General features: G+C 32.7%; 1 protein-coding gene and 1 long non-coding RNA gene across 4 annotated transcripts; one reads left to right on the top strand and one right to left on the bottom strand.

Moving 5' to 3' along the window:
- Nucleotides 1–184: 184 nt before the first annotated feature.
- On the top strand, nt 185–12961 carry LOC136065787 (S-adenosyl-L-methionine:benzoic acid/salicylic acid carboxyl methyltransferase 2-like). The gene is made up of 3 exons (XM_065769446.1): nt 185–379; nt 11551–11721; nt 12566–12961. The coding sequence occupies exons 1-3, from the start codon at nt 185–187 to the stop codon at nt 12923–12925; spliced, it is 726 nt and encodes a 241-aa protein (XP_065625518.1). The 3' UTR covers nt 12926–12961.
- Nucleotides 12962–18674: 5713 nt separating this feature from the next.
- Nucleotides 18675–20328, bottom strand: LOC136065788 (uncharacterized). Of its 3 annotated transcripts, none has more exons than XR_010627395.1 (3): nt 19873–20272; nt 19001–19075; nt 18675–18898 (listed from the first exon to the last, which is right to left on the bottom strand). It is a non-coding gene; the product is annotated as an uncharacterized LOC136065788 (long non-coding RNA). The 3 variants fall into 3 exon arrangements; XR_010627393.1 differs by having other exon boundaries at nt 19852–20270; XR_010627394.1 differs by lacking the exon at nt 19001–19075 and having other exon boundaries at nt 19852–20328.
- Nucleotides 20329–20708: the final 380 nt, after the last annotated feature.

Raw genomic sequence — 20708 nt, 5'->3', positions numbered from 1 at the left:
TTCTTACCGTCGTTGGCGCCACCTTAGGTGTAAAGTGAATCCCCAGAACCTGACTGTAAGGCCCGTTTGAGCCAAGAGAGGGCGTGTAGGGCATGTGTGTGGTATAGGGTTGCCTAGGGTATGTGTTACGAAATGCAACGGTTGTGAGAAAAACATGATAACTGAGTGTTAAAACTAGGATAGTATGGATAAGTTGTGGAGATCCAACTCCTCTATCAGCTCCAGGACAGGTTGTCCTCCTGATATTGTGAATGAAGAAGATCACACTGTTGAAGATAATGAGCTTCCTGATTTTAGAAAATGGAACATTCCCAAAGTTGATACTAAAACTGTTTACAAAACTAGTTGGGCTGAAACCACTTTTCATCCCATTTACAAAGTGAGAACTGTTGAACAAACATTTTCTATTTCGAAAATTCATGAAAAATGTTGCTTGTTTTCCAAAAGAAATATTAACGAATTTATTGCTAAAAAACAAAGTTATTTGCATATTGGTATGGTTCAAGTTGCTATTAAACCACTCACCCGAAAAGGTATCAATGCTTCTGTTCTCATGTGTTTACGTGATGCTAGATTTAAAGTGTTTAAAGACAGCATTCTCGGTATGATTACTGCTTCTCTGTATGATGGTCCTGTTTATTTTAATGGGCACTGATTTTGCTAGACTGAGTCTTAAGACCCAATCTCAGCTACGAGGTGCTGTTGCCAACTTGCCTATAGACATACAATCTTGCAAAAAACATATATATGTTTTTGGATGGCTTGAATTTTGATTTTATACCTGAAGTTTAATTCCGTTGGCAAAAACATATATATGATTAGTTTTGACTGTTAAGTGGCATTGACGTGCCCAAAATCCAAAATCATACTGTGCCTTAAAATTATGGCATCCAATGTTTAAGTAGTTTTTTTAGAAAAGACATTTGAATGAATCTTTCTCTGTGCAAAACCATGAAAAAAAAAAAAAATGAAGAAAAACTTTCGAAGATTTCCTAATGATGTGGTTGAGTTTGGTGATGTGAAATGGTGTGATTGTGTTTTGTGTTTCTTCTTGGGCAAAACAATGCCGTTTTGATTAATTAGCTGATTTGGCAAAATAAATAAATAAATAAACACATCAGTGTGTCAATGTGTCATTTAATAGCCAAAATTAATCGATGGTGTATTTTTGTTAATAGAACTAAACTTTAGAGTGTAAAATCAAAATTCTTAAACTTCAAGGTATAAATTTTAAGTAACTCCATATTTCAAGGGTGTATTTTGTAATTTACCCACATGTATATATATATATATATATTAAAAGTCAAAACTGAAATGAAATCCAATTAGCTAAATTGGACTCTAGTTGTTGCCTAATTTTAGGCCACCTCTCTTATGTAAGTTTTTTAAAAAATATATATTTTTGTTCTAGGTGAGTTAATGCCGTGCAAAAAACGAAAGGTTTAACATAAATAAATCATAGAAAATCCAAAAATAAAAATAAAAAAGAGTAAACTCATCATCTAATCCGTTTGACACCCTAATTTGGCTTCCTTAAATAAAATAAGAAAGCTCGTCATTATTGCAATCTAACCATCACTAGTACAAACAAAAGGTCGATAAAATGCATGTTACATGTTTTCGTATTACTGTAGCAAAGGCGGAGGAGCCCATCTCAGATTTTGTCAAGATTTTAATTTCACATATGTGACAGTCATAGTTGTTGGAAAATTTAGACTTCGGTTGACAGAATTAACAAATTTTAAACCCAAGTTGTTAATTATATTTATTATAAACAAACCTTGTTAAAAACAAACAAACATCAATATCATGCACATTGGAATAGTAAATAAGACAAGATATGATGACTCAGGAAAACTAAATGAAACAAACTAGTTTTACAGTAAAAAACCTGGAGGGAAACCTTCCCAAAAAGCAATTCACTATAGTAAAGAGAAGTTTCAGATCTAATACAAAACTTTTGTTCCTAGACTCTACAATCCTCATAAATGAACTTACAACAGAAACCTTCTACCGCTTCAGAACTTTTAAACTTTTCAATATATGAATGCCACCCTTTTGCACGGATCCCAGTACGTGACTAATTCCAACAAATTTGAAGATATTGTTAGCTGCAAAGTTCTTCACTTTATCAACAATGAAGATCAAGAAGTACTTTGTTACAAAACCTTAAGGCGCAAAAGACGTAGTAACTTCTTGTAAAGAGAATAAGGCACTAGGTCACTTTTTGCATGTGTTCTCCATGTATAATGGCTTTTAATATAAGCCTTATATATGTCAAGAGTTGTGAGAAAAGAAACCCTACACATACATGTCAGCATGAGCCAAAAATCAGATCTGGAAAATCTGATTTCATAGATATCGATAGATTCAGCTTTTGTCGAGCTTCGATCTTAAATCTCGATAGATACTGTTTTTGCAAAGGTATTTGTCGAGCTTTAATTAACAGCTTTTCTTCACTTGTTTCTTGATCCAATCTTCATGGCTTTAATACTTGACTTGAACTCTTATTTTTTTGAAGTATTAAATCCATCCTAGATTTACCAAATTACAAGTAAAGTGCATTTTGTCAAAAGATTAGCCAATTACGTAAAATATGCTCTTAACAACAGTGTCTTTTCAGTGAGTAAAAACTTAAATCTAGTTGGGCTTGAAAGGGCAAAGTTGTCGAAAATGAAGTTGGTTATCCTTAGCGTGTGATGACCGAGAAAAAGAGGAAGAAACCTAGGTAGTTCCGAGGTAGTGCTCCGAGACTACTTAAGTATTACCTATGAAAAGGTCTCTTTTGGCTCCAATTATACCACACGCCATTACCTGGAAAAATACTTTGAATTAGCACTAGCACTAGGGGAGTGTAAACAACCCCAGTTGCTATTTTACAACCCAAACCACCTCAAACCCACTCCATCCAGGTTTGTAAACTTAAAAAAATTTGCAACCTATGAATAGTAAGGCTGCATATATGTAGCCTTACTATTCATAGGTTGCAAAAAGAATATAGTAGTTTAATCTTGTGATTGTGTGTGAAGAGAAAAAGTGAGAGGGAGGAAAAAGAGAGAGAATGGTACTTTATATTATTTTATTAGGTAGTTTATATTATTTTATTAGGTTGTATGTAAAAATAAAAATTGGGATGTAGGGTGAATTGTAAAATGAGTTGGTAAAATAAATAAAATAGTATTTGAGGATACTAAATAAGTTTATTTATTTATTTATTTTTTACATCCCCGAATTCTAATGTTCACAGTCTTTATGGACAAGTATGTATATGCAGAGCCTGTAAAAAATTAGCAGCATAGAATTGACCATAGAATTCACACTACCTTCGCTACGTTGTCATTTCCCACGCCCATAGTTCCATTAATACAACATCTCTTCACATTATCTATTTTTCTTTATATATAATTCGATATTTGGTGGAGGTTGATATAAGCATCGATAGTTTTTGTTAAAAACATTAGAAAGGGCCACTTGAATTGCAAGATTTTTAGCTTTAAAATATCTAATTGAGATAGCAAGTCAAAACCAATACTTACGATACTCATAAGTTAGCTAATTGAGATAGCATGTAAACAAGTTGATCTTTGTCTAGTTGTGAATTTTTTTAGTTTAGCTCGACTCAACTTCAGATCGAACTAAGCCTACAAATAATGTTGGAGCTCAAGGTTGAGCACAATCTCTTAAAAAATTATAAAAGCTCAAGCTTGGCTTAGCTCAACTTGATTCATTAATCAAGCTAAGTTCGAGATTAATCAAGCTAAATTCGAGCTCAATATCAAGCTTAAACTTGAGTTAATATCAAGTTTTTTAACTTAAAATCTAACACAAGTATATTATCAAGCTCACATTAATCTTATTATCAAGCATATATGGTTTGGATGGGTGGTCCCAAAATTTTAATTAATTAAAGTCTGTCAGGGGCGGAAAAGTTTTCTTTCTGACAAATGAGATTTATGTTGGGTTGGAGGCGTAAACCAAAACTCGACGATGGGCTTGAAGCATGGCCTAAAAGCTATCGGTGAAGTTTTTCGAAGAGTTTGCCTTCTTTTTATACCTTGGGCCTAGGATGGGACTGACAAAAAACACTCCCTACAGCAGACACATCAGCACAATAAAAAGTATACTGCAATAAATAAATAACCCAGCAGTAAAATATTTCAGCAATAAAGTATCCCAGCAGTAAAATATTCCAGCGCTAAAATGAGACAAAACAGCATAAACCTCCAGCCGTTAATTATTTCACGGATTTGAGGAAAAACACCTACATCTTCAAACTCATCATTCATTGGCTCTGGAGAAGAGTCTTCTAATATGACAATATGAGGAAAAAACTCTATGGTAACAGTTACGTCATAACCTTCAAAAGTAAATGAATAAACAAATATCATAGGTTCCATTATAGCAAGTTATGAGGAAACTTAGTGTGAGATGAAGGGAGAGAGAGAGAGAGATTCCAGCTAGCGCAGCAAGATCATTATGATTCCAGGGCATGCTCATGGATATAGTATATGTAGTGAGTAGAGAGGGTCATTTTGAGTAGTATGAGTAGTGAGTGAGAGTGTTTAGTAAAGCTGCTAGAGTTTTCTGCTGGGAATAGATGAGTGTTTATAAGTAGAGGTATGAGGGGTATTTATGAGCTAGGAGCTGTAGAACTTAGTTTCTAAGCTTGCAACTAAAAACTCAGTGACTCAAAACTTTGTTTGATCTTAAAGAAGGCTAAACAGAGAAGTTAAGGAAGAACTTTTTTCTATTAGTGTCTCCCTTAGTGTGTATTGGTCTATCTTGATCTCTTAGTGGAGAGTTTCATTTATAGCTGAGTTTGAGGGAGTAATTAGCAAATAATCTCTGCTAAATCATCATTAATCTTTAGAAAATCCCTAGAGAATCGTTCATAGGATTTGGCCAAGAATAGTAAGCTCAGCTTTAGAGTGTTCTTTATTATTTTGGGTAATGACAGCTGGAGTTCTGACCAAGCATTAAATGTTGATTGGCCTTAGCTGATGGAATTAAAGCATGTATTAGGCTAATGATCTTGGTTTTGCTGCTACTAGAATAAGAGTTCCCTAGGGCAGGTTGCATCACCCCAAGCCAAGTGTCAACCTTGGAGCCCTTTGCTAGGAACTTTGCTGGAGATCCCTTTGGTGCCTTCCAAACCACATTTCCCTAAGTTTCCTCATTTGGGGTTCATTTGCTTGGTTCATGAACTAGAGAGTACACGTTTTTGGCAAGATAATGAACTGATTTTCAGTTGTTCTAGAAGCTTTCATGGCCTAGTTATGGTTGCCTTTAGTCCTTGACCGAATGGGTTGGAGAAGAAAGGAAAGACAATTAGCTGAAGCTTTCTAGCTTTATGTCATGTCATCTCAGCTTTGTGTCACATAAGAAATGATGGAATTCAGCTTGGCAAGGAAGGGTTTAACCCCCGCTGGACACGTGTCCTCTTCTGATCTGATTGGACAAGCTGGAACTGATGGCAATAGGCTCCAACTGTCAAGTTGTACTGAAACTTGACTTGGTCAGCTCATGTGAGCTCCAGCTGTTGGGATTTGTATATGAGCGGGGTTGGCTCAGTTGGACTTTGTAGTTGAGTTTCTTTGGGCTTGATCATCCCTACAAAAATGAATAGTTTTGTCATGGGTGATATACATGGGCTTTTATAGCTAGTTGATTATGGAAAAAATAAGCATAGTTCCTATAATTTTTGTAAAATAAATATTTTTGAGAAATGAGTAATTTATATTTTCCATGAGTTAGGAACTTTAGTTTATGTAAAATAGGTGCCAAAATAGTATTGGGCTTTGTAAGATAGGTGACAAAATAAGATTTGAGCTTTGTAAAATAGGTGCCAAAATGACATTTGGGCTTTGTTATTGGTGCCAAAATAACATTTGGGCTTTGTAAAATATGTGCCAAAATGACCCTTAGGCTTTGTAAAATAGGTGCTATAATAACACTTGGGCTTTGTAAAATAGGTGCCAAAATAATATTTGGGCTTTGTAAGATTTTGCAAAAAATATTGCCATGTAGCAACAGGCTTTAGAGGTACCGTATAGCAACGGCCTTTTAGAGGTGCCGTGTAGCAACAAACTTTTAAGAAGTGCTGTGTAGCAATGGGCTTTTTGGATTTTTCCCACAAGGTAAATGATTTTGGGCTTTTTTGTGGAGATAATATAATTGTGTGGCCCAATTTGGTAGTAATGTGATAAGTATTTTTGTGAAAAGTCCAAGTTGGATAATATATAGGATATAATGGGTAGTATTTGTGAGAGAGCCCAAGGTAATTTATGGAGCTTATATAGGGAATATTTGTGAGAGCCCAATAACATGGAGAATATTTGAGTAATATGTGGGAAATATTTATGCAGGTTCAAAATAGTTTATGGGCTTGTGTGGGTATTTTTTTAGTGAGTGGGCTAATGAAATTAGGGCCCAAAAATTTGTACCTCAACAAAGTCCTAATAAAATATGAGTTTATTTGTGATCTCATATCAAGCTTAATACCAAACTAATAAATGAGCTTAAACTTAGCTTGTTTTGTATCAAATTTTAATGTTAATTGTGCTTAGGCTTTATTCCTTTATTAAATTAATAAACTTAAAACTAAGGCTTAAGTTTGACTTATTTATAAACAGACAAATATTAACGAGCATTTTATTGAGACAAGCTCGATTTGTTTACATATGACTTGATTCATTTCCAGCCCTAAATTAATTAATATCATATTATTTAAAATTGTAAGTAATGTGTCATTATGTGTATTATTAGATTCAAGAAATAAAATTTTAAATTGGCAAAATGGACTGTTAAGATTAAATGAAAATTACCGTGTGTAGCATGTGTCCTTTTATATATATATATATATATTGAATATATATTTGATCATATAATTTTAAACATTTTACTATATCTAACACGGTAATTTCAGGTTTAATTACTCCAAATTTCGTACCTCGTCGTAGTAAACCCTCAAACTGGAAATACACAAGTACAACGCAAACAGAAATATGATTATTACAAAGCATGAGAGGGAAAAAGACAATGAAATAAAACAATTTCTTTTACATTGCACAGAGAAACATCCTTCCTTTCTTAGGGTATATCTACGCTAACTTCTGCTGCAGTGGGTATTTTAGTGTATTTTAAACTCTCAATCTCTTTTTTTCCCTTGTTATTCTTACACTCATAGTAGAGGACAGTGAACGCCGTCAATTCAAACATCTTGATCAGCCCCAAACAATTGACCAAAAGCAAATCAATAGATAGTTTAATTGTTGTTAATTGTTTGCTGTTGAACATTAGTGTCAGGTTTTGAGTTTGTAATGTTGGCAAACCATGACAAAACATGACAAAAACTAAGTCTCATCGGTTTAGAGTGGTCTACATTGAAGTCCAAGACAAAAAACTCAAGTTCAGGATGAAAAAAAATGAGTTACAAGCTGTTTCGTTTGATTGGTAATTGATCAATCGAAAATCGTATATCAGCAAAAAATCAGCAAATGTAAAAAGTCTATAACTTGACCGTTTGAAGCCCAAATCACAAGCCATTTTTTCCAGTATTTAAAGGACATCATAAGCTAACCCTAGGTAGGGTTTTCAGAGTTTTTTTTTTTTTTTTTTAGAGAGATTAGAGTGTATCTTGTGCCACTTTTGTAGATCTAGGGTTTTGTATCCAAAAGCTCTCTCATGTCTTTTACCGGTGTTATTTCTTGAAAAATCTCAAGATTCGGTGTTATAGAAGTTGTTGCATACAAGATCAATGTTTAAGGAGATCCAAAGCCTTTGAGTGGAGTCTCAAAGTCACAAGCAGGTGAGCTTGTGTTGTTGCAAAGGCCAAGGAAAGAAGTAGTCCGTGGACTCAAATTTATCATGGGGTCATGGTAGTAAGTTTTTTACTCAAGGTAGCAATAGAATGTTAGTGGCCTAAGTTCTATTATACAAATTTCAATTCTTTCATAGTGAATTTGCTTTTTACCTTGAGAATAGTTAGGTTAAATCCTCCCCAAGTTTTTTACCGATTTGGTTTTCTTAGGTTATCATATTGTTTGTTCTTTATATTTCGCTTTACATGATATGATTGTTATTGTTTTAACCTAGATTTGAATAATAAATCTAAGTATTCACTTAGTTAATTAATTAGGTTAAACAATTTAGTTTACAGGGGTCTAAAAATAATCTAGCGCGAATCCTAATACGCGACTTGATCACCAACTTAAGAAGAATGTTCGCTGCAAAGTTTTTCTGTTCATTACACGATGAAGATTATGAAGTTGCTTAGTTACAAAACTCTATGGTGTACAAACACAACAGTTTCTTCAAGAGAAAGAATAACTAGGGCAAACTAGGTTTCCGGTCACACTTTTCTTCACACTTATGAAATTGTGCTCTTGTGCAACTTGCGTCCATTTACTGTCCTTAAAATAATCCTTATATATGTTTAGGGTTGTGAGAAAAGAAAGCCCGAACATATACCCATGGATTGGATAAAAAACAACTCTGAAAAATTGAGTTTCATAAACCTCGATAGATAGCCATCTATAGAGCTAGCTGTCGAGCCACAAGCTTCAGTAGCTTTTAAACCTCGATAGATGCTAGTTGTTGAGCCAGCTGTAGAGTTTTAAAATCCAGCACTTCATTACTTGATTCTTGGACAGACTTGCATGGTTTTAACACTTGAACTTGAAACCTTGTTTCTTGAAGCATTAAACACATCATAGATCTACTCAATTACAAGTAAAGTGCATTTTGTCAAAAGATTAGCCAATTACATAAAATAGTTACATATGTACTTAACATTGAATCACATATGTCCTAACAAGCCTCATTGAAACATAGAGTTCATGATATATATATATATATATATATTTTAACTTTTTTCTCTAGAACGAAGAATGTAAAGCATCAGAATTGATATATTATATACCCTTTGAAGTTTTCAAAATAAAAGATTTTAAAAGTACTCTTTAATAAAAGTCCATTCCTTTCTGTCCATTCCGAAAAAGATTCGTTCGGTTTCTCAAAAAAAAAAAATTGGTTCGACTGTCAGCTTGGCGATTTTAATAGCCTTGGTGATGAGTTTCATCTCATGTCTTGTATGAAAAAGAAAAATCAGAAGGAAAGAGAAGTCCATTTGACATGATCAGATATAGTAAAACAAAACAAAAACATTGTGATTGCCGGTTGACTAACATTCTATCAAAAACTTTGGAAAAAACTTGAGCTTGAATGCAATGAAAAAGAAACCATAAAGATATCAAATTGAAAAATTAATTAAAAAAAAGGGCACATTAGGTTTGCTATCTCCGAGTGAAGTTTCTCACCTAAAATTCTCCACTTAATAATATAAATTAAATTAACTAGCTTGTGACCCCATGCATATACATAAATGCACTTAAAGATATACAATAAGAGGCATAATATAATTTATATATATATATATAAAATTTAAATACTATTGATAGTCATTTTTATATTTAGTTAACTCTTTAAGATTTTTTGTAAAGATATTATTAAGTATAAAATGTAAATTATCCATATTTATTTATTACTGTGAAGCACTTTTCTTTATTTACTATTCATTTATTGTAGATTCTTTAGTTTTTGTACTTAATAATTCATTTGGATGAATATTTATGATGCGGTCCCACATTTAATTATAAAATTAAAAAATAAAACTCTTTAAGAATAAATAATTTAGAACACATAGCGCAAAGTTGAAACTCTAATTTGAAATTCTAATTTGAGTTTCTCTCAGTTTCACCTATTATTATTATTATTATTATTATTATTATAGATTAGATTAAAATGTGCAAATGAAAACGAAACAAAAATAGATAAATAAGTAAAAAATAGATGATGAACTTGTCATCAATGCTGCTGCCTTTATGCCCAAGAAATTTGTTGCAGCTTATATAGCCTAATAGGGGAAAAGAAATATTTCTCTTTCTTTTGGTTGGCTATCTCATGGCGTCAATGATATCGTTATGTGTCAATATCGGGCCCTCCAAATCGAGCATTTGTAGATGAAACCTAATTCACTCTTCTCTCACTCTCTCTCTACTCTATTTTTTCTCTAATCCCCCTCCCTTCCCCCTCAATTCAAATAGGCATATAGTATTTCGTATGATATTGTTGACCTATCCGTCAATTTCCATTTCAGTTCTTATTATCTTTTTAATTATTTTAATTTTAAATTAATTTTTTTTAATTCAAGCTCTAGGCTGAGGCTTGAGTTTCAAGTTTCACTAAAGCTGAATCCACTTTTATTTATTTATTTATTTTTTCTCTTTTGGAATTTGTTATAATTTTAAAAATTCTAAAAATAAAAGATGGGAAGGGGAGGGATTAGTTACAAAGATTTTATTAACTAGAATGAAAAACAAAAAAAAGGGAATATCAACACTTCCGAAAATAAATGATTGATCTCTATCAATTGACCTAAGATTGTGAACATGTATACATGTGTGGGAGTGAATAAAATGTATAATACTACCACTACTCATTAGGATTGTTAAGGTGAGATTGGTGTAATATGATGGAGAAAATTGGCCTTTGTCCTTTCGCGCAAAAAATTCAGCATTTTGCCCCATTTTCCAAACTAATTAGGAAAATGCTTATGTTTTGAAACTCAATTTTCTCAAAATTGAGTTTTAATGTAATTTTTTTTTTGAATATAGTTTCAATGTAAAATTTGATTTGTAGAAAATTGAGTATGGGGCGATCAAGCTTAAAAAAAAATTAAAAAAAAAAAAATCTTGAATGGAACTCGAGTTCAAGGAGCTCAAGTTCCATTTGAAACGCCACTATAAGGCTCCTTGAACGCAGCTATAGGTATGGGTGATCAAACTAAAAAAAAAATGCATGGAACTCAAGTTCATGGAGCTCGAATTCCAAATTTTTTTTTTTTTTTTTAATTTTTAGTTTGTTATAACTTGATTGTCCAAAAATCAAGTTTTAAATTGAAAATCGATTTTTAGAAAATCCAGTTTCAAGATAGGGGCATTTCCCTAATTAGTTTAAGAAATTGGGCAATGTAGGGTTAGGATTTGTGGCCCAAGCCCAAAACAATAAACTTGTAGAGTATGGGTGAAAGAGCTAGTTAAGATATGGGATTAACAACAACGAATCACAACTTTCAAGCACAAGCTAACATGGAACTACACGTAAAGAGTGAATATCCGAAGAGCTATATTATTGATTATTTGATGAACAAAGATCTTAGGGTTACAGTCCAGTTCCCTCCTCCTCTATTTTCTTTTTTCTTTTTCTTTTTTCGTTAGGAGCCTTCTTCCTTTATATAGCCCCCTTCTCTTCATCTCCATCGTCCACTTGTTCCTCATCCATGAGTTTACTTGAGTACGTGTCATGTCAAGCATCTTCTTTTAGCTCTGTGTGAGTGGCGGTAGGTTAGGATGCACTGTTCAGGAGTCTTCTCCACATAAATGCGGCCAGAAAAATTGCTGCAGAGTATTAAATACGGTGGTAACAGCTTTCCTTTTAGATATTTCTCCATCCTTATCGTTTCCCAGCATACTTAGAGTTTATCTTGGTCAGGTGGAGTCCTCGAAAATTGAAAGGGACTTCACACTTTTCCTGAAGTCTCGAGCGGAAGAATTAGTTGCTGGTGGTTGTATGGTCCTCACAACCATGGGCAGCATCAAAAGCGATGATCCTCTTTCCATTTGGGAAGTCGTTGGTCTAAAACTCAATGACATGGTCTTGGAGGTATTTATTTATTTATTTATTTTTTAATTTTACAAACGAGGGTATGTAAACTTTTTCAAATATTTCTATTAGTTACTTGAAACTAAATTAAAAAAAAAAAATGAGGTTTATTTTTGCCAATTTATATTACTATTTAATTTATTTTTGTTACTATTTATGAGTCTCATTGCACTTTTTGGTACTATTTATAGATTCTATTATACTATTTCAGCTAATTTTTATATTTATTTACAATACTTTTAACAAAAAAAAAAAATTGCCCAAAAACCTAAAAAAATGAATATTAAACCATAAGATTAAATCTGAATGACTAGCAAACATTATTGCTTTACTTTTTGGTTGGCTTGGTGGTCAATTGCTTTCTAGCAAAGGTTCAAAAGTTGGCGCCTGTGCCAATGTGAATCAGAAATTTTTTTTTTCTTTTTCTTTCTTTTTAAGAAATTTAGGTTTAATTAAAAAAAACAATCTCGTACGAACTAGGGAAACTATTTTGATACTGTAAGGGCTTTTTTCCATTAATAACGTATATTATACTAACTAAGTCATTTAGAATTTTAAATAATATAACAAAAAATATATCTTTGAATTTATAATATTTAATTTAAATTATGAAAATAAATTCATTTAAAATAGATGTCATCCTCCCACTCAATATTGCATAGGCTTGCCCGGCTCTCACCTGGTGAGAATATGCATGTGTACTAAGAGTATGAAATACTTACATTCAAGTTTCAACTATCTAGCTAGGACACAATGAACAATAATCTCAACTTACAGAAGACCTACTTACTAATTAATCATACCCTAACCTAGCTAATTAACTTGCTTAATTAATTACGTACAGGGCATGATTAAAGAGTCAAAACTGGACAACTTCAATTTGCCATACTATGCAGCTACGATGGAGGAAGTAAAGAAGGTAATCGAGGCGGAAGGATCTTTTACTTTGCAGAAACTTGAAACTTTCAAAGTGGATTGGGACACCTATATAAAGAAGGCTAACAAGGGTCTTGATAAGCAAGCAAGGGAAGCCATACTTGCCAGTGACATTAGGGCCGTGGGTGAGCCCATTTTGGCAAACCATTTTGGGGAAGCATCCATGGAGGACTTGTTCCGTAGGTTTAAAGAGGTTGTGCTTGATCACATGGAGAAGAAGAAATGTGTGTACTTTAATTTGGTTATCTCCTTGAAAAAGAAGGGTTGACGGTTAATTGACTTGTGGAAGTGTAATTCTTGAGAAAAGGAAGCTTTGTAAGATTGTTCTTACTTTTTTATTGTATGCTTATTATGCCATATGGATTTCATGGTAGAAAATCTTTCCTATTTTTTCAATGCCTTTTTTAAGCTTCAAAACCCATAAAAAGAACACAATAGTGAAGATTTAAAACAATAATAATAATGATAATAAAGAAGCTAGAGTTTAAAAAAAAAAAAAAGAATATTATTGTTATCTTTCAAAAGTAGAATCGCAAATACTAATAGAATCTTGTATTCTTTATATAATAATTTATTCTCTTTCATAAAATTTATGTAAGCAATAAAACTTTGTGGAAAGTACCTAAAATTTGCAAAAAAATACATGGTAGAAACATGAATAAGATCAAATCCTTATTAAAATAGAAAATTATGTTGGACTATTATACGATTTAAAAAAAATACGATATTTTAAAGAGACAAATACAAAAACAAATCGAGTTTTCTTAAATTATATATATATATATATGTATGTATGTATGTATGTACGTGTGTATGTATAAATAATTTAGAGAAATTTTTTTTTTTGCCAAAATAGACATAGAAAAGAGAAAAAACAGTTAATCAAAGTAACTAACACCTACGTAACTGGAACACTGTCACATTGCCTACTGATCAAAGGGGGCTTGGTATTCATGCCGCTCGACCTAGAAACCTTGCACTGCTTGCTAAACTGGTCTGGAAACTCTCCACTGGGGAAAACATGCCTTGGGCAAAAGTGTTGAGAGGAAAATACATGTCTAGCCGCTCCAGCTGCTCTCCATGGCTCTCTAAAGGTACTTGTTCTAGAACTTGGGCAGCTTGTAAGGCCGCTAGGCCCACTCTTGACTCGGGTCTGAGGAAAGTGATTTCTTCGGGCAACTCCACCTCGTTTTGGAATGATGCTTGGACCTCTTTTGGTACTCTCAGATCTGTCATATCTGGCCCCCTTAACTTTCAGGAAGATCAGAGGTTGGTTGCTCACTTTCTTGATAGCAATGGGACTTGGTCATGGGAAAACCTCTCTTTCATTCTTCCCCAACCCCTCTTGGTTGCCATTAACGCAATCCCTATTAACACCTCCCTTCCTAGTGAAGACTTAATTGCTTGGGCTCCGTCGAAAGATGGTAATTTTTCTCTCAAATCTGCCTATATGTTGGCTAAAGGGTTAAATGTTTTGAACCCCCACACTTTTTCTGCTAACTGGATTTGGAAGCTTATTGCTCCACATAAAATCCTCATTTTCCTTTGGCTGTGTTCCTACAATAGCATTCCAATCAGAGAAGTGTTAGGTTCAAGAGGTTTTACTATTAACCAATCTTGCCCGTTATGCAACAACCATCCTGAGTCCATTGTTCATCTTTTAAGAGAATGCCAAAGCTTTGTTAGCTTCTGGAATAAACTTGGGTTGCACTCTAAAGTCATTCAATCCTTTGGGCTGCCCCTTATGGAATGGCTTCATTTCAATTGTACCTGTAGTTTTCCTTCTAAACACCTTGGTATACCTTGGAAAGTCATTTTCATTTTTGGGTTATGGACTCTCTGGCTGAATAGAAACTCTATGGCATTCCGTGGGAAACAACAAAGCCTAGATATCGTGCAGTCTTGTATTGCTAAAGCTGCTGAGTTCCATTTCCTCGTCCAAGGCTTTCGCTCCCATAACCAGAAAATCCAGCGTTCTGCTACTTGGTCTAAGCCGAGTGTGGGATGGTTTAAACTGAACACTGATGCATCAGTTCTTCATTCTTCAGGTCGTGCTGGTGGGGGGGGTCTTCTTAGGGACTCTAATGGTGCTTGGGTTCAGGGCTTCTCTAGACTTATTGGCTCTTCTAGTGTACTTCTTGCAGAGTTGTGGGCCTTAAGGGACGGAATAGATATGGCTTTAAACCTTAACATTGACAAACTTATTATTAATGTGGATGCATCTGAAGTCATCAATCTTTTCTCAAAACCAAGCAATACTAACCGGTTAGCCCAACCTATTGTGAATGAATGCAGGAGCATGCTCCAAGCTTTCCTGGAATATCGCATGCAGCACTGTTACAGGAAGACCAATAGAGTTGCTGACCTGCTTGCAAACCTTGGGCGTTGCCAAGATGAATCTTTTGTTTCTTATGTAAATCCTCCTTTTGTTGTTATGGAGGCTTTGAACTATGATTCTAATGTTGTAACCCGTTCTATTCGGGCTTCTGTAGCTTTTGATTAATATTATAACTCCTCCGTATTTTACCCAAAAAAAAAAAACAATAAATTTTACTCTTTTTAGCAAAATTTAAATTTAAATCCTTAAAATTTGGTCAATTATCACTTTTGTCCCTTAAATTTTATGTTTGTTATTTTTGGTCATTTAATTTCTAATGCTTTATTTTCTCCGCACAAAAAAAAATAATAAAATAAAATAAAAAGGCTAAAATGCAAAACGGACCCTCTAACTTTCTTCAGATATTTCAGTCCTCTAACTTTGATTTCGTTCATTTCAATCCTCTAAGTTTCAGATTTATTCAATTAAGGAATTTTCATTAACTTTTGTTAAAAATTTTTGAAAAAAAAAATCTTGAAAATATTTTTCAATCATTTTTTGAATTTTTTGAATTTAAAAAATTTGAAGAAAAATTTATAAAATTGAAAAATTAACCACAACAATAAAAGTTGATGGAAAAACCTTAATTAAATAAATTTGAAAGTTAGAGAACTGAAATGAACAAAATTAAAGTTAAAAGACTAAAATGAAATTTGAAGAAATTTAGAAAATCAGTTTTACATTTTACCAAAAAAAGTTCAAAATCGTTATTAATAGCACACTCCAAATATCGTTAATAAAGCTACTGTTAAGTATTAAAAGAAATCATTTTCATTATTAAAATTTTCTAAATTTTCTTTTAAACACCCATTAAAAATTATACCCACTACAAATCCAAATCAAACTCAAACCTAAATTATATGTACAAGAAACCCCAAAAAAAAAAAAATCCATGGACTAATTTTGGCACTCACATCGTCGATCAAGATCTACAAGGAACCTAAAAAAACATGCACCAACCATATACAAACCCATCTGAAAAACATGCACCAACTATATACAAACCCAATCTGTGGATTTTAATTAGTTCAACTAATAAAATCTCTAAAAATTGAATAAGAGATCTGGAGGTTCAATCCCTACCTACACCAAAAACTTATTAGTGTCTTAGTTTGTTGATAAAGTGTTATTATCAGGAGCAAACGCTATAAGTTGAAATTCTCTCAAAAAAAAATATATACAACCCAATCAAGTTCAAAGAACCAACATCTTCACAATCTCATCTATTGGACCCTCACTTAAAACCCACAAATCAAATTCAAAGAACACAGTTCTTTACTTGCTCTGAAAATGGATCTCTCAACTTTGATTAAGTTGTAATCGATCCACCATCACACTCACTCAGACTCAAACCAAAATTGCTAAACCAAACCACTACATAATCGCTGCCTAACAATCACCATCATAGCCACTCCTTTTATGTACACCACCAAACCAAGCACCACAGAACCTCTATCATCACTGAGCTAAATGCACCCAAGGTGGTTAATACCGTACCGATACTGGCCATACCTACCAGTATGTACCGTATCGATACATATACCAGTATTGAAAAACCAACATTTTGTACAAGTTTAAATACCAGGCTTACCAGCCGATTTTGGGTGTACCGACCAGTACTGGGCATACAGGTAGGTACAAAAAAGCTTTTTTTTTTTTTTTTTGTAATTTTTGAATTTTTGTAAAGGCAGAATGGTAACTTACTTACATTAACTTATTAGTATTATTTGTTTTCTTAGTATGCAATGAACAATTTAGCTTTCTGTTTTTATATTATGTGTGTGTGTGTGTGTGTGTGTGTGTGTTTTTTTTTTTTTTTTTTTTTTTTTTTTTTTTTTTTTTTTTATTTTTGTTGTTGTTGTTGTTGTTGTTGTTGTTGTTGATGATGCTAAAGTCTAAAACCATGAATAATTTATTCTGAATTGAGGTAATGTTTTATGATAAACTTTTATTATTATTATTATTATTATAATAGCGGTAAACCCGAAATGGTACATCGATATTGACTGGTACCAAAATATATCGTTCCATTGGTCAAACCGGTACAGCTTCCGGTACATAATTGGTCCAAATATGCTTTAAACACAGCAGGAGGGCTTGTCTTTGCAATGCAAATGTTTCCTTTGTTGAGTGCTTCTCCTGTCTGGCTCACTAACCCTTTTGGTACCTGTAAATTTCCTCAGTCACCTATATATAGCTACTAAAAGTCTAAAACATGGACTTAAAAATTCATTACCATTACTTGGATCGATGCTCGAGTGGCTTAGATTAAATATATAAAAGATAGTTTTACATACTGTACCCAGTCAAATGAATAATTATTTATTCTCGGATGGCTAGGAATGTGAAAGATATGTAACAAGTAAAATACGGTCATCTATTAAACTCTCATGACAAGTCTGCAAGGTTGTATTCACATAGTAGCAACCAAGATTCTTCTTTTTTTAATTAATTAATTTATTATTTTTTAATAATAATTAATAAAATATTTTGTTAATTATTATTAAAAAAATAATAATGACAAAGACAAAGGGTTTTAGTAGATTGATTTTAGAATTATGGTTTGATATATTTAAAACCTTAAAAAACAATAAGATTATCTCATTTTCTCTCTCAAGAAAATAGTGCATGAAATTATTACAATATTAATGCATGTGGAGTCCCTATTTGTTTAAACCCTAGCAAAATTAAATGCTATCGAAAGTGTTGAAACCGCATCACCATAAACTGAGAAAGTAAGGGAATTATATGTTAACCTCGGAGAGCCACATAATAGCATAAGAAGAATGAGCAAAGTGAAGGGAATTGCAAGGGAAGAGCCTCCCATAGAAAGACCCAGGCACTCCAGCTATGAAGCAATTTCCAAAGGTGTTTCCCTTCTCAGTCTCCAATTTCCTATAGAAGCTCTGCAGTGACCTGAAAATTGTGTTGAAGTCATTGCCGGGGAGATCATTTAGGAATGCTTGCAATGAAGGTAACGGTGAGTTCAACTTCTGGGATGTAGTGCTAAGAATTTCTATGATTTCTGATACAACTAGAAGGGTGTTGGGTCCTAACACTACAACAAAATGTATTTTTAGTGACGAAAAAATTCGTCACTAAAAAACCAGTTTTTCGTCACTAAGAACCTTTAGTGACGAAATTGGACTTTTAGTGATGAAATTCGTTTCGTCGCTGTAGCCCCGTCACTAAAAGTCCTGGTGACGAAAAATTTCGTCACAAAAAGTCCGATTTGTTTAAAAAAGAAAAAAACTTTTAGCGACGAAAATGTTTCGTCACTAAATGTTTTCCTCGCTAAAAACAGTATTTAGTGACGAAAATATTTCGTCACTAAAACTATTTTCGGGTATATATAGTGACGAAAAAATTCGTCACTAAAACTTTTTTTAAGAAAATCCAATCACATATAGTGACAAAAATTTTCGTCACTAAAATCATTTCTTACAAAATTCCGCTACATTTAGGGACGAAATATTTCATCACTAAAACAATTTTTTATTGCTATATTTGTGACGAAAAAATTCGTCACTAAAACTTATTTTCTATTTTTATTATTTTCATGACGTTAATATTAACCTGTAACCTGTCATTACATTATTAAAACATCACATTTAATTAACACATTTATTTCAACAACACATTTATAAAAAAATCAATTCATACATTCCATAAGTTAAAATTAAAACAAATATCCAATTCAAAATTCTTCCATACAATAATTGTTTACAACACATATAATAACTTAAGATGTTTTATAACAATACAAAAAATGTAGTATAATATAATTAGAACCAATGGAAGATGTCCTCAAATGTCTTCAAGTAATGTCAAAAGTAAATGCCTTAAAAGCCACCAATAAGAAATCTGCACAAATATAAAAAAAATACTACATTAAAATCATAAAGTAAAAACATTAACTATGTTATAAGAAACATTTCTAACAATGCATTAAGAGTAACCACATACCAATGAATTCTAACATTTCTAACATCTACCATTAGATGCCTTATCCATTGTCATCCAACTTTTATCTATGTTTGACTACAATTGCAAGGTGAATGTTACTTTAGCAAAATAAGGATAACACATGCATAATGTATTCTAACATCTAAGCCTATAAGCTACTTAGATAAAGTCATATCCCATTCATGAATGCACAAGTTTACATTAATACAACCCACCACAATACCAATTCTCAACAAAAAAATATATAATGCTTACAAGTATTGAAAACAATTAAATAATATTCATCACATATAAATCAACAATATCCATTCACAATTCTTAAAAAAATAAGAAACACTCCTAATATGAATTTAAACCACCTTATAACACCATACAAGCCACCCGCTTACTCCAACAACCCACCATAATACCAATTCTCAACAAAACAATATATAATGCTTATAAGTATTGAAAACAATTAAATAATATCCATCACGTATAAATCAACAATATTCATTCCCAATTCCCAAAAAAATAAGAAACACTCCCAATATGAATTTAAACCACCTTATAACACCACGCAAGCCACCCGCTTGCTCCAACACAACAATCCACCATAATACAAATTCTCAACTCAACAATATATAATGCTTATAAGTACTGAAAACAATTAAATAATATCCATCACGTATAAATTAACAATATCCATTCACAATTCCCAAAAAAATAAGAAACACTTCCAATATGAATTTAAACCACCTTATAATACCATACAAGCCACCCGCTTGCTTCAACACAACAACCCATCACAATACCAATTCTCAACAAAACAATATATAATGCTTATAAGAATTTAATAAGAAATTACTCACTATGCTTAAGCCAGCACACACCTCAATCAAAGAAATCCAAAGTGACCACAAACAAAGAATGAGTTGCCTGCCAAAAAAAAAAGTTACTATGCTTGTAAGTTACTAGTACTAATGAGGATTTGCAGACAATTTTTTTCCCCTAAACTAGACTTGTACCCAATCTCAATGCTCATTATCACTTCATTTAGCTTCCTATTTCACCCAAACCCACCCAATTCATATTCATATTTAAATGGTGCACAACTAAATAAATTGGCTAAATTACCAATCCTTTTAGGTGTACAAAACTAAAGAAAGAAGTTAGATTTATATATATAGATACTTGATCACTTTCACAAACAAGTGCAAGATAAATTAGAAAGATATAATTACGTAAAAATCAATATATATATTTTCAAACTTTGAGACCCAAGTCAACAAATGAGCAAAAGTAGACTAGCATATCTTCTTTTCACTTTATAGAGAAAAGGTCTCTCTTCTGACAAACCTCAATAATATATTAACAATTTTTTATATATATTTAAGAACTTAGATATTAATAAATTTTCTTTTAAAAACCATGTACTAAAAACCACATATCAAAGACTCCAAATTCTATTTTAACGTAGCTGATTGGCAAGGACTTTGTCAAATGGGTATACGTCAACCTTAATTGCTAAACACCTAGAAGAATATTCGAAGAAATAATACCAAAGAAAGGGGCTGCTGCCCTTTGTCTCTTGACTTCCCTAACGGTGACCCACCCACACTGCAAGATCCATTTAATTTGTTTAGCTACTATTGTCAATGAAACATTTAAGCCTCTCTCTTATTGGCAGGTACGTACACACCCACCAAAACAAAACTCAAGAGTAAAA

The sequence above is a fragment of the Quercus suber genome, unplaced genomic scaffold, assembly GCF_002906115.3.
Source record: "Quercus suber isolate HL8 unplaced genomic scaffold, Cork oak 2.0 scaffold_1162, whole genome shotgun sequence".
NCBI lineage: Eukaryota > Viridiplantae > Streptophyta > Magnoliopsida > Fagales > Fagaceae > Quercus > Quercus suber.
The sequence above is the reverse complement of the archived record's forward strand: the minus strand, read 5'-3'. Positions and strand labels throughout refer to the sequence as shown.